Below are 19833 nucleotides of genomic sequence, written 5' to 3'. Positions count from 1 at the left end.
CGTACCTTACTCTTAATAGTTACAAACAGAAACATGTGCATTACATATTTGTACCTCTTTTATTCACATACAATTCACCATGAACGAAGTATCATATAGCACTAGTAAAGCACTAGTTGCATGATTTCTTCCTCACAGGCTCTTTGATATTCCAGGATCACAGTCAGACTGCACATATATATGATATACAAGTGCTGAAATGTCCACAATTCACAAAATCTTTAGAGATTCAAAGATCTGAATATTTCATTTCAAAGTTTGCAAAGTCTCTTGAAATTTCAGAACACGTTAAGCACATTTTCCCCACATCTCTATAAGCCAGTCTTCATTTTTTTCTGCAACCAAACAAGTATAACAGGGTTATTCCCCTTTAAAAAACATTTTTCTTCAGCTTGTCCTCAATTTTATATAAGTCCATGTATTTGTACAAATAGCTACAGGCACACTATACATAAAATGTTTTTTTGAGTATCATGTACTAGTATCAGATGATAATTTTTGTTCTTCATGAAACACAAAAACCATTCCTCTTTTTTTCTTACTGTAGTTTCTCATACATGCAAGTCAATCATATTTTGCTCATAATGAAATGTTTTCACAAATTTTTTACCAATCTGATTCAAAGTTGAACTACACATAAAATCTTATCATCTAATCACGTCTACCTAGATTTCCAGCAAAGGGAAGTTACTCCAGAAGTCTTGCATAACCTACCTTTTCTTGGGCTTGCTGGGTCTGGACAGTGAGGGAGGAGACATGATATCAGAGGCCGCAACAGAGCCCGGGTTGGAGATGTCCCCACCCTCACTCAACTGGGCAGGGGTGCGGGGTGTCCGGACTTTTATACTGCTGGGGTCATCATAGTCATCCAACGTACTCACTCTGGTGCTAAAATTCATAAATGCATCTTCGACATTTGAGATATCAAAATTGAATACTGAGCCACTTATACTGGTATCAGTAGAAGTACATGTACTTACTTTGTGACAGGTGTGTCTACAGGCTCAGTTTTTATGCCCTCTTTATTCCACTTTGACTCAACCTCTGTTGTGAGTCCACTCGCTGACTCGTGCTCAACAGTGATCTCAAATCCTCCTAAACCTGTCAGAGAGAATGAACTTAAACAAAATGTATTCATATCAGAAGTTCAGAACAAGAAAATTTGTGCAGTATTTGCTTGACAAATACTTTGAAAATAATTGAGATTAATCTTCATGACAGGTCATCTTTTATCTGGGTAAACATAACAGTCATTGTTATTAAACATATCTATGATATCTAGATATCTGTTCAGAGGTCTTTTCTTTGGTTTAACAAAACAGCTGTTATAGTTTAACAGAATTGTTAAATCTATATACTGACCCTCTAGCTGAAGTAGCTGCTCTGCGTCGTTCAATTCATCATTTTCATCCAAAACAGGAAATTGAATTTCCGAAGATGATTCCTCCTTTATTCTACAGAAAAAAAACAAAGTTGTTCATTTACCAAAGATATTAAATACTATAGTACCATGATGGGATTTATCAGAGACAGCCGCATTATTTGACACATATATGACACATAATTATTAGCTGAAATATTACTACGGATGCATTACGCCATTAAAACTAAGAGATGACTATTCTGCAGGTTGGATTAAATGAACAAAAATATCAATACACAGATAGAATATTTAAATATCTTATTCAATTATGAAATACAGATCTTCATCAAAATACTTTTTGCTAAGATACCAGGATAACTACTCCTCTCAATCCACCTCCTGCATTTAAACCCCCCCCCCCCCCCCAAAAGAAAAGAAAGACAACTGATATATAACATAAGCGTGGACACCTGATGACAGGTACTGTATCCATTTGCTTCACCATGATTGGCTGCTTCAGCTTCTCGTACTCGGCCATTAACTGGGCACAAGTCTGCTGCATTGAAGCATGGTGGTTAATGATCCGTGACTGGTAGAAGTCATGAATTTCGATGACACTCCCAATGCCCATCTCGTGGTAAACCTGCTCCACAATATCCTGGTCAAAAATCAAAATCACATACTTGATTAAAATGAATTTAAGATTATAAATCCTCTATAGCTAGTTATTATGCTAGTATAAAACTCCCATTAAGAATATCTTTCCATGGATAAATACACAGAAGAAAATTTCTTTCGAAGAACATAGAGTTCTTCTGCTCTAAAATAGACCAGAGATGCATTAAAGAGACCATTACTATATGGTATTAGCCATGATAGACCACATCCATACGAAATTCCCTTTTATTATAACCATACGCAATACACAAAATAAAACATGTAGTGGTACAATGGTATACATATTCCCAGTGCAGTTTATGAATATATCTCAACTTCATTACAGTCATATTCATGAGGGTAAATGATAGCTAGGTACAAGTACTTACTGGGAAGCCAGAGTATCCATGTAATAACTTGTTGTCTGCGGCATTCCGCAGTCTGGAACAGAAATCTTGGAAATATTCATGTGCCACGTCTGTTAATGTTTCAAGAACACTTCCACTGCAGGCTTAAAACAGAAACAATGAAATATTTATTTTTAATGATTCTTGTTTCAACAAAGAATCAAAAATATATTTCTTAATTCCATTTGACCAGGGAAATGAGAGTTAGGCAAAATCATATTTAAATTTATATATCATTTCAGAAAAAAATGTTTCGGTGCTGCATGAATTCCAATGATAGATTTATGATAAGTCAGATAACTTTACGTACATGTACTGTTAAATACTTACTATCAAATCCAATGTGTGCACAGAGTGCGGCTGTTGATTTGCGGAGTAATTTACGACATGCTTCCTCGTCGACCACTGGAGGAGTTTCGCCTATTCCTCTGACAAAGTCACTGAATTGAACAAGATGAGAAAAATTCAAGTCTACATGTGCTTGCTGATGCAAGGTCACTTTAACTGTTTACTGCATGGGTATAGATTAGTTGTGCTAAATTATATTTTTATTTTCATATACCGTACTAAATACACTTATATGAAAATATATTTTACTATTTTCTGAGAGGTGCTTGCAATTTTACATTATTGCAATTTGACACAAAACTGTGCAATTGTGGAATTAGGTACTCCAAAAATAAGGAAACGAAAATATAAAATTATACTCTGTTCTACTACATATATGTAGCAAACAAAACATAGGTAATCAAGGCCTTAGGTGGTCACATACCACTATTTTTACCCCGTGCTCATTGACCACGCAAGTAGTTCCATTCTAAAAATGTATGTATTATTTCAAAAATTCCTAGGGGTACTAAATGGTCGAATTTGGTTCCTTTTATGGCATGGATGGAAAGAAGACGGTTTGAAAAAAAATACAGGCAGGAAAAATTTTAGAAAAATTATCTTTACAAGCGCAATAGAAAGGGTGTAAAGAGGCCAATGTTTACACAAATTCCAAGGTGAAAGTGAATTTTTCATGGTAGGGGTTATTTTAGGGGCCATATCTCAGTCCCCTCTCGATTGATTTTCCTGTAGTTTGGAGATGTTGTTGGACTGGGTGCGTCTTTTAACCCCAAGGAACCCCAAGGAACCCCAAGGAAACCCCAAGGAACCCCAAGGAACCTCAAGGATACCCCAAGGATACCCCAAGGAACCCCAATGACAAAAATTAATAAATTTTAATACCCAAGGGGTCTTATTGGACTTCAAGGGTCACCTCTTAGTACCCCAAGGGTACCCCAAGGAACCCCAAGGAAACCCGTAAGAACCCCATGGAACCCAAATGATAAAGTTATTAACCAGTGATACCCCAGGGGTCTCATTCAAATCAAAGGCTCACCCCAAGGTACCCCAGTGATAGAAATTAATAACTATTTATACCCAAGGGGTCTCATTTGAATCCAAGGGTCACCTCGTAGTACCCCAAGGATACCCCAAGGAACCCCAAGTATACTTGTTAGAACCCCAAGTAACCCCAATAATAGAAATTAGTAACTAGTGATACCCCAGGAGTCTCATTATACATGTACCCCTATACCCCCACAAATGAAGTTTAGGGGGGTATATTGGTTTCACCCTATCCGTCCGTCTATCCGTCTCTCTGTAGATGCAACTTTGTCCCCCCTATAGAATTTTTTACTACTGCATGGAACAGTCTGAAATTTTTTGTACATATGTTCATCACCATCTGAAGATGTGCACCTGTAATTTTTTTAGGATCAGACAAGATTTAATGATTTTATGACAGTTTTCATTTTCCTCATTCTATTTTTTGTTCACTGATGTTGAAAAGTAAGGGAGGTAATCCTTACAGATTTTATTAATTAATTTATAGCATTAAAACACCCTAAAATATATTTATATAAATACATTCAAATGGAGGTTTTTTGTCTTTATGCGTTAACTAAATTTATCTTTTATAAGTATTCTATCAACTGACAATGCAGATTTTTTGTTTGTCAATGATAAATTCTTAGGAGCTGGCTGAATTCATTTGTCCCAAGGGGGCCATTATCTGAGCCATGGTTTAGATGGAGCATGTGTGTATGGAAAATTGATAATCTGTAAAATGGGCAGTGGCTTTGGGGCTAATTTAAAAGGAAATAAATAATATCATTATTAGAATAAAGAAGTGAACTATTTTTAGAAGTTGTTTAAATTTATTAGTCATGCAAGTTGATGAAGTGACCCTATAGGGAATTTAATTTAAATTAGATTTAAAATTACTGTCGTGATATGATTGTAGTGTTTCTGCAATTTTAAAATTGTTTGTAATAATAATTTTCTTTCTTACATATTTTTACATAGTATGGTAATTATGGTAATGTTTTGGGAGTTTATTAAATTTAACAAGCCTGTCAAAGAAAATCATATATAAAGTCCTATGGGATCAATTTTCTGATATGGAGTTCCATTGAACCATAGCAGAAAGTGAGGAAAATTTGAAACAACTAACTGCATCTGTTAAGACTCTTATTAGAAAGATATTCAAAGTTTTATCAACAGAAGAGCATTGCTTGGCTACCGGTATTTCCATTTACTGCAAAGGGTGGGATTATTGTCATTTTGTTGGTTTTTCATTAAAACAATTAAATAAAAAAAAATATCATCAGATACATTAATTTGTAAATATATTACTGTTATACATATGTATTTAAAGTGATAAGTACCCCAAAGAACCCAAATGAATCCCAAGTATACCAATGAAAACCCAAAGGATACCCTTGAGAACCCCATAGATACCTCAATGTTGGAAAGTAAATTTGATGACCAAGGCCGGTCTCATTAAAAATCAACGGGTCACTCCTGATACCCCAAGGATACCCCAATTATAAAAATTGATAACTATTGATACCCCAGGATACTCATTGGAGTCCAAAGGTCAACTATTGGTACCCCAAGGATACCTGTAGGAACCCCAATTGCAAGGTACCCAATTGATAGAATTTAATAACCACCCCAATGGTTGTACTGTAAAACATATTACTAATTAATACCCAATTACTCAATGGAATATCATAAAAACATCTGGGCAACCCAAGGAACACTTGTGATACCCCAATACATACTGGTATGATAAAAATAATGTTTCTCCTGACTTAAAATATCTGTTCACTTTGGATGAATTTAACAATTAATGTTGTCAAATCGGTTGAAAATCATAATCGAGTACCGTTAATCGGCAGAATTTGTTGTCTCTTACCAACTGATGATCAGCCAATATTGAATCAGTAACAAATTATATCAAATTCATGAAAATAGGGCACTAAATTTCATGTCACCACAAGGAAGTCTGCAATTCTTCCGGTGAACCATTCATATGAACACTTAATATGACAATGTTTCTTCGGTGAAATTTTCAAATGAAGTGGGGAAAGATATTGTTCAGTTACAAAGACCCAAACTTGTTTTACTATTGACATAGGGGGTGTTACCCTTATTGGAGTACTTTTGAGAAAAGACAAGAAGTGATCATGGAAGTGTGGAGTGGGGCTATCTCCCCTTCGTGGGTACAACACAATGGATTGACCCATTATGTGCGCAGAATGTTCACCTGAGAGGCACCAAAATACCTGTTAATTGCAGGTAGACACCCGTTGTATATTGGTGGTAGCTCTTGGACAGGGATTAAAGGGCCAACATAACCCTTTACATGTAAACACAATGGCTTCACCATCACTGTTGCAATATATTTACCTACACCTACATCTCCTTGTTTATTGGTAGACAACCCTTGTGAATTTTGGGTGTCTTCCCACTTTGCTATAATTCTGAAATTTTTATGGGTGACTGATTTTAGCTAAGTGGGAATGGTGCTCAGGTAAGGGTTTCAAAGAACAAAGGAAATTAATTACAGGTAAATTATAGTCTGTTCAGTTATTGACCTTAAGCAAATTTTTAATAAAAAAAAAAAAATGACAGGCAGTTTTTTTAGATTATGTTTAATATAAAGTTTAAAAAATTAATTAGATACTTGTAATAGAAGTAAATTTTCATAATTAAAAAGGGTTTGTTCTATCATGTCCCAGAATTTAGAAATATGACATCGTAAAGACAACCTTTTCCTGCCATTTTTGCATTTTTAGCATAAAACAGCTTGTTTTCAAGCAGTTTTTCTTTCAGAAAAAATAGAAAGCATGCTTGAACAAACAAAATATTTTAATCAGAGATGTATCTAGCCAAGGCTAATAAGTGACAAAAAAATTTTCCCTGTTCAAGCATGCCCTCTATATTTCCCATTCATAAAAAGATAAGAAAAATGTAAATTTTGGACTGATTTTGATTGAAATATAGAAATAGCGTCACTTCTGACAACATTTTCTGCCAGTGAGTGCAAAAAAAATCAAATAAATAGGTGAAAAATAAATTTTACATCAACTCTTCTAAAATATAACATAACATATTATTGTACCTGAAACACTTTAAAAAATTGCGAATAATGGGGGCCAAATTTAACTCATATCATATATATAGTTCTTTCGTACTTCAAATCACCATCTACCAGTTGAAGTGGGAAGATGGGAAGGTATCCCATTAAATGAAAGATTTTGTCCTCTCTGTTACAAAAAACGTATAGCCGATGAATTTCATTATATTTTAGAATGTGATGCAATATCACAAGTCCGAAACAAATTTATAGACAAAAATTTTTCGGCTAGACCAAATGTGTTTTAAAGTATTACATATTAGGGTATCCTTGGGGTTGTATGGTGTATCAAGAGTTATAAAATCTGTATGATTAGGATATCTTTTGGAGTTCCTTGGGATTTCTGTGGGGTTCCCTAGGGTTTATAGAGGTTTTTAGAGGCGTGTCTGGGATACCAATGAGTCCCAAGTGGTATCAAGAATTTTTAATTTGAATTATTAGGCTATATCCTTGGGGTTCCATTGGGTTCTATGGGGTATCAAGTTTTATGAATCTGTATTATAAGGGTATCCTTTAAGTTCCTTGGGGTATCCATGGGGTTCCGTGGGATACCTAATGGTGTCTGGGATATCAAAAAGCCCTGAGGGTGTATCCAGATATATAAAATTGTGTTATTAGGGTATCCTTGGGGTTCATTTGGGTATCAAAAGCTATATTACTGGGTATCCTTGGAGTTCCTTGAGGTATCCATAGGGTGTGTCAGGGATAACAATGGGGTATCTGTATTATTACTATTAGAGTACTATTAGGGTATCCTTTAGGTTTCTTGGGGTACCCATGGGGTTTCCTGGGATACCTTGTGATTTGTCTAGGATATCAAAGAGACCCAAAAAGTATCAAGAGATATAGTGTATCCTTGGAGTTCCAAAGGATATCAAGAGTTATAAAATTTATATAACCAATACATGTATAAGAATATCCCTAAAGTTCCTTGGGGTATCCGTGGGTTTTGTCTGAGATACCAATGAGTCCCTACGGGTATCAAGAATTTAAATTTGTATTATTAAGTTATCCTTTAAGTTCCTTGAGGTATCCTTGGGGTTCTGTGGTATATCAAGAGTTATGAATCTGTATTTTTAGGGTATTCTTGGAGTTCCTTGGGATATCCCTGGGGTTCCCTGGGATTCTTATAGGTGTATCTGGAATACCAATGAGTCCCCAGGGTTATCCAGAGTTTTAGATTTGTATTGCAGCGTTTTACGGTATCCTTGGGGTTCTATGGAGTATCAAGATTTATGATTCTGTATTATTAGGGTATTCTTGGAGTTCCTTGGGATATCCCTGGGGTTCCCTGGGATTCCTAGAGGTGTATCTGGAATACCAATGAGTCCCCAGGGTTATCAAAAGTTTTACATTTGTATTACAATGTATTAGGGTATCCTTGGGGTTCTATGGAGTATTAAGAGTTATGATTCTGTATTATTAGGGTAGTTCCTTGGGATATCCATGGGGTTCCCTGGGATTCCTAGAGGTGTATCTGGAATACCAATGAGTCCTCAGGGTTAATAAGAGTTTTAAATTTGTATTATTAGGGTATCCTTGGGGTTCTATGGAGTATCAAGAGTTATGATTCTGTATTATTAGGGTATTCTTGGAGTTCCTTGGGATATCCCAGGGGTTCCCTGTGGTTCTTAGAGGTGTGTCTGGAATACCAGTGAGTCCCCAGGGGTACCACGAGTTTAAAATTTGTATCATTAGGGTATCCTTGAGGTTCCTTGGGATTCCTATGGTGTATCAGGAGTTATAAATCTGTATTATTAGGTTATCTTTGGGGTTCCTTGGGGTATAATTGGGGTACCAAGGGTAAGGGGTGACCCTTGCACTCTAATGAGACCCCCTTGGGTATCAATAGTTATTCATTTCTGTTATTGGGGTATCCTTGGGGTTCCTTGGGGTTTCCTTGGGGTTCCTTGGGGTTTCCTTGGGGTTCCTTGGGGTTCCTTGGGGTTAAAAGACGTGCCGTGTTGGACTAGTGTCATTCTATAGGTATGCTGTATTTGAACTCATTTGAGCCGGTGGAATTTTTTATATGATTTATTTTTGTATAAAGGAATAAGAGGGAAAAATAATTGTGGTCTGTGTCCTATCAGGTCAAAGGTCAAAATCCACGTTTATCAACTTAAGTCTAATTTTTCGTTATTTTTCAAACAATTAGGATGAATAATGACATTTTGTGGGGTTCTTTTTCAATTTTGGCAGATAATGTGAAAAAATAATGGTAAAAATTGTGTGAAATGGATTTGAACGGGGTGTGAACAGCATGGTGTCATCAATGAGTCAAACAGGGGACGTAAGTACTTGCAAAATGTCTAAAAACACTTTCTAATGTTAACTTTACTTATCACCCAAATCATAAAAGAATTGGTCGATTTGTCATTAAGTTATAAAGCCTTAAATATACCCCTCCCTCTCTCTCTCTCTCTCTCTCTCTCTCTCTCTCTCTCTCTCTCTCTCTCTCATATTAATCATATTACAAGTAAAAGTATATATATATATATTTCCTTTAATATTATATTGATTAAATTATAAGGAGGAAAGTAGGGCTCATGTTACTTTATGATTCCTATGAATGATGACATATTTCACTGCCTAGCAGATTGCATGACAGGACATACAAGCTGGTAAAGGGGCACCTGCTGCCCCCCCCCCCCCCCCCTCCCCCAGTTAACACCATTTTGACAGAGAAATAATGAAGAAAACAACAAATGGTAAGTTGATTTTATTCATTTATTCATATTTTTCTTACAATTTAACACTTGAAATCTGATGGTGAGTAGGCATCACAACATTTTCCTCAGTACTTTAGAATATGTAAACCTTCATGTATAGATATTTATATGAGACATATACATTTTACTGGTTAGAAATAGTCATTTCAGCATCTAAATTATCAATGCCTTGCAAACTTTTATTTAAATTACTGCTTTAAAGTCTTATTATGACAGTTTTTCCCCTCTTTGTGTCCTAGAAATGTAACTACCAACAAATGTAGCATGTGTATGAGTTTGGTTGCTGGCATTGAACAGTGATTGCCCAAGATATATGAGGTCTGCTAGAAGCTTTACTATCTGTAATACTGTAGTAATATCTTTTTGGCACTCTCATCATTAATTTGAGTCTTGGTCATCATTGTTCATGGTAACATACCAGACATTTTCACCTCTTAATGCACAATGTATGTAGAAACCCATGACTTTGAATGGTGAATCCTCGCTACAAAAGGTATGATCTCCTCAAGATTAATCACACCAGAGAATGCTGAAAGAAGGTGATGGACTTGTAATTTCTAAAATAGTTTCTTGTTAATGTTTGTAAAAAATCCCTACTTTGGATTTTAATGTGTAGAGTTATCTCCCTTTGTTTTAAGAGTACAGTTTTCATGAACCAAGGCTCCTTATGAATTGGGTTCATTTAAGTAATTTATTCAGTGTATATGTAATGAATGGACAAATAGAATTCATTCTAAATTCTTCTAAATTGTTAGTTTTGTTTCAAAAGGCATGTTATGGCTATCCATATCAGCCCTGTGTACTCTGAGTTAATCTACTTTGGTCAGCAAGTGCTATTTCCTGAAAATGTGTGAATGGTTCTATGTGATTATCTGCTTAATGTAAACGGATTAGCCACTGTATATTTATCAAAATACCTGATTTCTATAGCAAACTTAATGCAGAATTTTTTAAATATTTTTTCAAGCTCATAGCATGTGATTAAATGTTTCATTTTTGGCATTTTCTGAAAAATTTAGCCATATTTGGGGTATTTTTTTCAAAAATTTCCAAAAAATAGTTCCAGGTGTAAAAGAATTAAATCATCATTAGCATCATCATGTAGACATGTTGGGTTAATGAATGTAATAGATTAATGAAACTTTTGACAAGTAATTAATGTTAAATGTAGCTCTTGAAATTTGAATATTGTGTGTAACATGCTAGATTTTGCATGTTATTTCAGCCTTCCTGGACCAGATTTCAAAGGCCTATAACTCTGATGCAGAATAAACAATTCCCGCCAAATTTCACAGGGAGGTGTATTATGGGTATAAGTGTCTACCTACCAAGTTTCATCAAAATCAAAGAAGAATTGTGTAATTATTAGGTCACATACCACTATTTTTACCCCGTGCTCATTAACCACGCAAGTAGTTCCATTCTAAAAATGTATGTATTATTTCAAAAATTCCTAGGGGTACTTAATGGTCGCATTTGGTTTACACAAATTCCAAAGTGAAAGTGAATTTTTCATGGTAGGGGTTATTTTAGGGGCCATATCTCAGTCCCCTCTCAATTGATTTTACTGTAGTTTGGAGATGTTGTTGGACTAGTGTCATTCTATAGGTATGCTGTATTTGAACTCATTTGAGCCGGTGGAATTTTTTATATGATTTATTTTTGTATAAAGGAATAAGAGGGAAAAATAATTGTGGTCTGTGTCCAGGTAGGCTAAAAACTAACATCTTACTAGCAACCAGATAATCAAGATTAAGCTCCCTCTATATTACACATCAATAGTTATACATGTATTAACTGTGCAAGTCTGAATTTACTTCATTATGTTACAAGCCCCAAGACCCTAACGATGTTCTTCAAATATCTGAAACCTGCTTAAGCATCTGAATAATGAAGATCACTTTCAGCATCTGAAGCTAGCTCTGTGATTCATTTACATAGTTAAATCAACCATTCAAGTTTGAATAAGTAAGGACCATTATTTACCTAAACATGCGACCAGCTCCATAAACCTATACTTTCTACAGCATCTGAAACCCATTGCTTAATAGATTCAGCATTAAAGCCTGTCAAGTGCATCAGTATCACAAGATTCCTCATCTATCAAAGTTTGAAGAAGGATGAACCAATAATAATTTAGATATGGCCATCAAAAGGCACCTATTCCCAAAACTTTAACCTGCTCAAAAAACCTTAACCTCCTTAAGCACTGAAACTTATGGTCCAGATTCAGCATCCAAGTTTGTTAAGTTCATAAGTGTGTCCAGATGCACCAACATTGCAAGTTTGGTGAAGATGGAACCAGTTATAATTTAGACATAGGACCTGCTCAAAAAACTTTAAACAGGTCCTGTTGCTGACAATGGGGGTGTAGCATAAGCTCCCCCCCCCGAAACTTTGTCTTGCTGAGCTAAAAATACATACACGATACATAAAATAGCTAGCATATGGTATAAACTCAAATTAAAAACCTTTCAGTGTCTTTTGGTAGAAATGGAACAGGTCCCTGTAGATTGCTCTTCATGGGTGGTCCATTGAATTCTGGGATAGGAGGAGCTGGAGGGAAGTCAACATCCTTCAACAACCAAAAAATGCCATGATTAAGAAAACACAAAGCTATGGAATTTGGTATGTAATACATGTAAATCTTGATAGATGCATTTTAAATCTTATGAAATTTTGAAATCATCATCATTTTTTTTTATGTAACAAAATCCAAACACAGATCCTTATTTCATCAAAACTATAATTAGTGCATAAATTATTGCATTTGACATTGTAAAGGTCTGTATCATTTTGTTCAATTTATTAGAATATGAAGTAATGAATTATGAATAAAGAAATGTACTTTAAGTCTTAATCCTAAACAGGATTTTGACACACACATGTACCAGTACTTATCAATAATTAAGTACACAAGTAGTAAAAATTAAGGTTTGTAGATTCTCAAATATCCCAACCATTCCGTCCTGTTGCTGCTGTATGCTACTGATCATGCCCCTTAGCTTCTTTGCATGCTGCATTAATTTGATGGTGTGAACAACAATTGGGTCCATCTCAAATTTCTCTGCTGGCAAGGGACTAAAATAAAGGGTGGTGAAGCATGTTTAGTTTTTATTACTGGTTTCTAAATACTGCAAAAAACAGTAAAACAATTAAAAATCAACACCCCAAGTGTTCCTTCTGTGATTGCCCTAATGGTCACACAGTAAAAGATAATACTATTTCTACAAAAATTCTATGGAAATAAATAATACTATTAAATTCTTCAGACAATTTACTATCAATGTCCTTGCTTTACTTGCATCAGACTCTCTTTTTAACATGCTAATTGAACTCGAAGAATTGAGTATTTTAAATTCATGTGCAGATTGAGAGTTGCCATTTTTATATGTTAACAAACTACACGTACTACTGGTACTTCACTTTACTGAGCTGGTTATGATGTTTACCAGAACATCAGAGGCTATATAGTTAAGTGACGATATCTGTGGTAAAATGTTGATAAAGATGATAATTTGTCAATGAAATTATCTTGGAAATTATCCCTGCACTTCTTTCACAGGTATGTGCATTTTTATTAAAAATTGTCCAAATGTGCTGCATAAATATCTTAGGTCGTCCATCCAATTTTTTTAGACCAGGAGCTACAGACATCACAAGTGATGTCAGATAGACAGAAGGATGGAATGACTGATCACTAAATAGCACTCATATCATGTAGCTTTATTTTTGCTTCATATATTCAAAAACTTACTCCTTTGATGGGGGCTGGTGGCGACTTGACGGCTGATGAAGTCGGGGACCCTCCACCTCTAAAGATCTCAGCTTCGCCATCTGTTCTCGCTCCAGGTTGGCTATTCCTCTGTCAGTGTCTGGGGGAGGAGGTATTTCTCCCCACAGCGTCTGACTGGATATCATGTTTTTGCTGAATCAAAATAGTCATGCAACTTGCAAGTTGAAGATTTAATCGAATGAAGATTACCTTGTAACTCGCAACAAGAGCTTTACGATATTATCAATTATGTGTCATTTTTGTAATCAGTATCAATAAGACGCGGGGTATCTGAGGTTTGTGAGCCGCTTTCCTTTTCCTTTCGGTTTTCCTTTGGCGGCTTTGTCAAAACCGGATGTTTACATTTTCATAGATAGCAACTACGGTGAAAATATTTAAAGAAATAAAAAAAATAAATAGAATGTTACTAGATTTGAACTAGTAATTCATGCATGTTATATATAAAATGAATGGAACAGTCATTGTTTTTAATTAGCTACATAACGTTCAGAAAAATTATATACATAATTCACTGCGGAACAGTTGCTACCATGTCAACCAACAACTAATGGCAGACAAAGTGAAACGAGTGTAGATTCATTAATCTGGGAGTTTAGGTAACATAATGGCTTTTTGATTGACAATAATAGATAAACAAACATTATTTTGAAGTTTCATGAATAAAAGACTATGTATTCGCTCTGAATACAGTGTACTATAATAACAACTGACATTTGTTTTTCAGTCCATATCTCTGTTTCTTTAAACTTTGTGTGTGGAGCTATGTTAAAATAACACGATTAATTGCATAAAGTTAAATATGTTTTTTGAAATAATGGATGTTGATTTTATCTAATTTTCAGTAAATGTAAAAGCCATAATGGCGGCCACTCTGCCGCCCATCAAGTCCCCTAGTGGGAGCAAACAAGGGTATACAGTACCTGCTCCTAAGGGACCACCTAGTGGTAAACTGAAGCCACTGATGAAAATTGGAAAAACAGATCGTGAAATTTTATTTAAACAAGAAGTTCTTAGACAACAACAGCCAGATTTATCAAAGAAACAAACTTCGAGGTACATATATAATTAATATTAGGGTTAACATAATTATGCAATAAGTTTTTTAGTGTGTGATAATCTCATGTGTCAGTTTAGAATACATAAGATGAACTTGCAAATGACAATAGAATTTAATTTTTCAAATACTGAATAATATTCTAAGCTTTAGAAATGCAAACAAAAACATTTCGATACTTGTGCGATCGGTGCAATATCCTATTAAGAGCTGCATGATTTTAATCAAATTTATTATTAAAACTGAGAAATTATTAATCTACAGCTTCATGTTCATCAAACCATTAAGTAACCAACCTATTCTAATTACAGCTACAGAAACACATACAAACATAATTTGTGTCTGGATATGTTACAAGATGGATATCACAAGTCTTTTAGTGAACTTTTTGCACTTATCAAACAACAAGAAGAGGAGAGATTAGCACAGGGAGAAGAGTCATTAATGTGGACACAAACAATGTTAAAAGACAGACATCAAGAACTGGACAAGCTTAAATTTCACCTGACAAAAGCAGAGGAAGCTATGAGGAAAGGTAATGAAGTCCCAGCTGTTATGATGTTGATGTTGCTCATAATATATTGATTGATAGTTTATCAAGCAGTTGTGTAAACATAAAACATTTACTTGAATACATGTATTTCATTTTAGACACACATTTTACTTTGCATGCATGTTTATCATATTGTGTCTTAGGAAAAACAATTTTTGTGATTTATATGTAGTATACATGCAGTGAAATCATTACGAAAATTTTCTAATCAGTGTTTTTAAAAGAATCCATTTCATAGTATGGCCAACTGCAACAAAGTACTCTGTATTTCAGAAGCATTATGTCAGTGATGTCAACCTTAGGTAATCCTCATCTAGAAGTCCTGAACTAAATTTTTTACTCTTTTGTTTGATTGAGAGCATTGATAATGAATTTCTTTGTACAAGTATTTTATCACGATTACGGTATAGAAAAAATTTAACAGAATAAAGTGAGACAGAGTGCACGAAATTTTTATTACCGGGTAATTATAATGTGCCAACCATTTTATAATTTTCACAGATGACCACTCAGAGGTGTACCACAACAGATTCGAGCTTGCTCGTTACTTCCAGTCAACAGGAGATAAATGGTTATCCGATCACTTTTTTAACACCTGTCTGGAAACAAGTTCCAGCATCAAAGGTGACGGCGGAAAGCTCCGGGCCCAAGGCTACTATAATGTGGGAGCTGCACTTGAGGACAATGGTATGGATGGAGTGTCAAAATTATATTGGTTCTATATGAAAGCACTACATGTATTTGCTTTTTCTCCATTGTTCCAGAGACAGTATATTCAGTAATTTTCACCAATGCTATTTTTTACAGTCATTTCATGATCGGCAAAAATACATATGCACATATAAAAAAAGTATAGAGATCTACTTCAAATTCACAAACCTTTAGCAAGTGAAATAAAAGATTAATGGTAGATACCTGAACTTGCGTCTTAAAATCTCAAATACCGGTAAATAAAGATGGATAAACTAAATTTTTTCAAAAATTGTATTTTATCTGTTATAGGTCAATACTTTGAGGCAGCTGAACATTTTGAGAACTACTACAAGCTGGCCGTTGAACACAAGGAGTGGATCCAAGCGGACGGATTCACCTACCACACAGATGCCTGTATCAATCTCAGTCGCATTTATACCACCATTGGTCAGCGAATGGAGGAGGAGGACCAACAGAATTCCCTCGAATACCTCAAAAAAGCCCATAAATTTGCCACAGAAAGTAAGGATGATTATGTCGCATTATGTATTACAATATTCGTTAGAGTAGGAAACTTAGAATGGAAATATTATTAAAAGACTAATGGAATTTTAGTATCAATTGAACTTTTCAATGTTAAGAGGTTTATTTGGATTGTTGATTTTTACAGGCAATGACAGAGTACTTGAGGGACAGGCTGCTTACAGATTGGGACAGGCCTACGATAAAATTGGAGAGGGTGAAACTGCTTTAGAGGTATATTCATTTTATTTGTGCATTTTGATTTAAGAGAAAAGAAATATTTGCATTCAGTAGTGAATGGATTAGCTAGTAAAGCATGAATGAATTCATCCATGCATGGTGACTATGCAAGGAACAATAATTATCCTTTCATGCTTTGCAGTACTTAAACAACTACTTGGATACATGTAATGCAACCAAGGATAGTGATGGTATTGGTAAAGCATGTGATGCCATCGCCAAATCCTATGCAAGGTTTGTAAAATATGCCATTTTAATTTACTGTAGATGATTTTTTTCCTCGAAATCATTGTAAGGCTATTTAAGTTTTTAAGGGGGAATGGAGAATATATGGTATCATGCTTATATTGATTTAAATTTTCTTATAAAAATAACAGCCAGGTACCTACTGGATATATGTATACTGTAAATTCCTAATATTACGCAAGTATTTAATTCCACAATCCCGATGTTTTGAATCAAATCGCAAGAATGTAAAAATGCGAATGCCAAACATATATTAATATTTCTTATTGTTCCCAACTCCCAAAAAATAATGGCGAGATTTTAAAATCCCCCAAGGGGTGCTTCTCGCGATTTTAAATTTTTCACGTTTAATTAGGAATTTACAGTATCTGTTTAATAATGTTCATCATGTACTAATCATCTGGTATCTCGCAGCTGGAGGGAGAGAAGATAATCATTAAATGATAATATTTTTTCATTATGAAATGGAAAAATGGTTGATAATGGAGACAAATCTATTCTTTCAGGCAAGGTAAACTAGAGAAAAGTATAGACTATCTGATGAAATTTGTGGAGGTCACGGAACAGAGTGGGGAGGAGAAAGGTCTCAGTAAAGCTTGTCATAATCTGGGAAATATATTTAATTCTCTGGTGAGTCATATAACAAATATTCTTTATTAAATTGGTAGTTTTATTAATGATTAACAAAAAGTTTGGATTTCTCAAAAATTAAGGTTCTCCGATCCTCTGCCTCAAAGTATTTCTCATCATAAAAATGTTATTTGTGTTATAAACTTGAATAAAGTAAAATTCTAGATTGTATCCATGCATTTTACAAAGTTATTTCAAATTTGTCCAAGATGAATATAATGAAATAAATTTACAAGTTGAGGTTAAAAAAAAAGGTTGTAACGGTGCATTGGTGGCTCGAACCCCTTTACCTTCTTTTACATGTAGTAGATCTCTGTGAATCCACTATTAGCCAAGCATTTCGTTGAATAACTGATCTTAATACTAACAATAGAAGACTAAAAAAATCTGTCTTTATCATAGGCAGATTTATGGTACAAATAAAAGAATCAGAATAATTTAGAGTTATCGAACATGGCTCAGGATTGGAGATCGTTAATGCAGAAGCAGTGTCATACATGTAATAGAGAAAGAAAATCACCTATGATTCCAGGAAGACTAAAATTTTAAAAAATTGCTCTTTTTAATGTGATTTTTAAAAATAATTTTCAATAATATTTTATTTTACATTCATGATTTTAGGGTCGGTATGAAGAAGCCACTGAGTATTTCAGTAAGGCTTACAACATAGCCCGATCCATGGGAGACCTAGAATCCATCAACACAAACAGAGTCCAGTATGGCATCTCCATGGCACACAAGATGTTGAAGGGACTGAGCGAGCACATCGTCATGGGAACCCGCCCGGCCCTAGAAAGGCTCTGTGAGTGGAAGGATGCTAGAACAGACGACTTTAAGAAGCCTTTCCCTGAGCCAAGTATGTTGATGATAGGATTTTTTATCACCAGCTAGTTGCACAATTAATATGAATACAATAAACATGTAGTAGATTCCTAATATCATGTTCATATGCAGAATTATTATCTACTCAAAATTGTGAGAAACAGAAAAACATCTGCCATGCGGGTTTTAAAATCTTGCTATTATTTTTTTTTTGAAAGTTGTGAGCTTTAAGATATTCATCATTACAAAAGCTTGGATCTCACAATTTTATATTAATCAAGCAAACTCAGTTTGATAGGAAAAAAAGTCAGAATTGCTGAATTTTGAACTCACGTTAAAAAAAGGAATCTTCAATTATTATGTAAACAAAAATAAGTGCATTACAGTAATTTCATTGTGTACCTACTTTGTGGTATCCAAAATATAGAGGTTATCACTATATTTGATATTTTGTAGAAGAAGAGGAGCCCCCTGCACCATCAGCGCCCAAAGAGGAACCTGAAAAGCCGGCCTCTGAAAAAGCAGAGTCAAGCAAGGGAGAGGAAGCAAGCTAAAGGGAGATCATTCAGAATTTCAGAAGTGAAGTAAAATTTTAAAAATGAACCAAAAACTTAAAATCAATGTGGTTCATACATGTACCCTATCGGGGGAAAAAGATCCTGTGATATTTTATTCTTGTTGATATATATAATGCTTAGTGCATTCATACTTAATTCCTGTGTAAGAACATGATTATGATATGTGCTAGTACACATGTACATATATAGTATGAAATGTCATGTTACTGACATGGGGGTGCCTTATGTGCTATATATTGAACTTATTTTGGTACAGGCACAATCTGTATTGCATTCTGTTCTGTAAGTGTCATTCTATCTACATCATGTTGATTGTACATTTTTTGTTTTTTGTAAAATGTAAAAATGTCATTAAATAAATTCACTTACATAAAACTTAAAAAGGGTCTTATGTTATGCTGCATATTTGTGTCAAACAAAATACATGTAAGAGCAGTTGATAAGAATTGTAAATTAAATATATTACACATCATTGGCAGTATTTAAACTGGAATGATCTCTGTTGAGGTTAAGTTTCCAGGTGCAATTAAAATTATATGCATTTTTTTACTGCTGGGTACATAGATGATGGACTGGTTTGTGATGATAGATATCCACTAGAAGAGCTATATTGCCCATGAATATTTTTGCACATGTATAATTCTTGTTTTATTTTGAACTTTCATTAGACAGTAAGTTTTAAGCCATAAAACTCGTTGCTTCTCACCCCTATTTGGTACTGGGGCCATGCCCATTGGAAAAATTTACAGCATTCTTCAATGGGGAAATTAATCATTAAAACCCATCGCATTTTGAGTTTGATATTTTGTAAACTTTATCTTTGTTCTTACATGTAATTAGGAATGCTAATAATATGGAAAATTAACATTAATTCAAGTCTTTACCAAAACATTTAAACTTGCAGCCGACAGGACAAATGCTCTGTCTGAAGGAACTGGCCCCCAAACAAATTCAATGATCCCCTACATTTTTTTAAAAAGTTTGACGTAAAATTGAAAGTAAATTATGCATAAAAATTTGAAGAACACAGTCAACCAATATCAATCTTAACTTATATTATTTTGATAAATTT

General features: G+C 34.5%; 2 protein-coding genes across 2 annotated transcripts; one reads left to right on the top strand and one right to left on the bottom strand.

Annotated features, from left to right (window-relative positions):
- Positions 1-40: 40 nt before the first annotated feature.
- Positions 41-13760, bottom strand: LOC105330475 (STAGA complex 65 subunit gamma). Its single transcript, XM_011432168.4, has 10 exons — positions 13385-13760; positions 12588-12708; positions 12099-12202; positions 2758-2867; positions 2410-2531; positions 1834-2021; positions 1363-1454; positions 981-1101; positions 715-888; positions 41-335 (listed from the first exon to the last, which is right to left on the bottom strand). The coding sequence occupies exons 1-10, from the start codon at positions 13546-13548 to the stop codon at positions 326-328; spliced, it is 1206 nt and encodes a 401-aa protein (XP_011430470.2). The 5' UTR covers positions 13549-13760; the 3' UTR covers positions 41-325.
- Positions 13761-13862: 102 nt separating this feature from the next.
- Positions 13863-18823, top strand: LOC105330474 (tetratricopeptide repeat protein 29). Its single transcript, XM_011432167.4, has 10 exons — positions 13863-14019; positions 14266-14476; positions 14789-15012; positions 15532-15717; positions 16033-16245; positions 16394-16479; positions 16628-16719; positions 17238-17361; positions 17983-18217; positions 18640-18823. The coding sequence occupies exons 2-10, from the start codon at positions 14283-14285 to the stop codon at positions 18735-18737; spliced, it is 1452 nt and encodes a 483-aa protein (XP_011430469.3). The 5' UTR covers positions 13863-14019; positions 14266-14282; the 3' UTR covers positions 18738-18823.
- The last annotated feature ends 1010 nt before the right edge of the window (positions 18824-19833 follow it).

Source organism: Magallana gigas, chromosome 2 (genome assembly GCF_963853765.1).
Source record: "Magallana gigas chromosome 2, xbMagGiga1.1, whole genome shotgun sequence".
Classification (NCBI taxonomy): Eukaryota; Metazoa; Mollusca; class Bivalvia; order Ostreida; family Ostreidae; genus Magallana; species Magallana gigas.
Note: the sequence above shows the minus strand (reverse complement) of the source record. Positions and strands in the feature narration are given on the sequence as shown.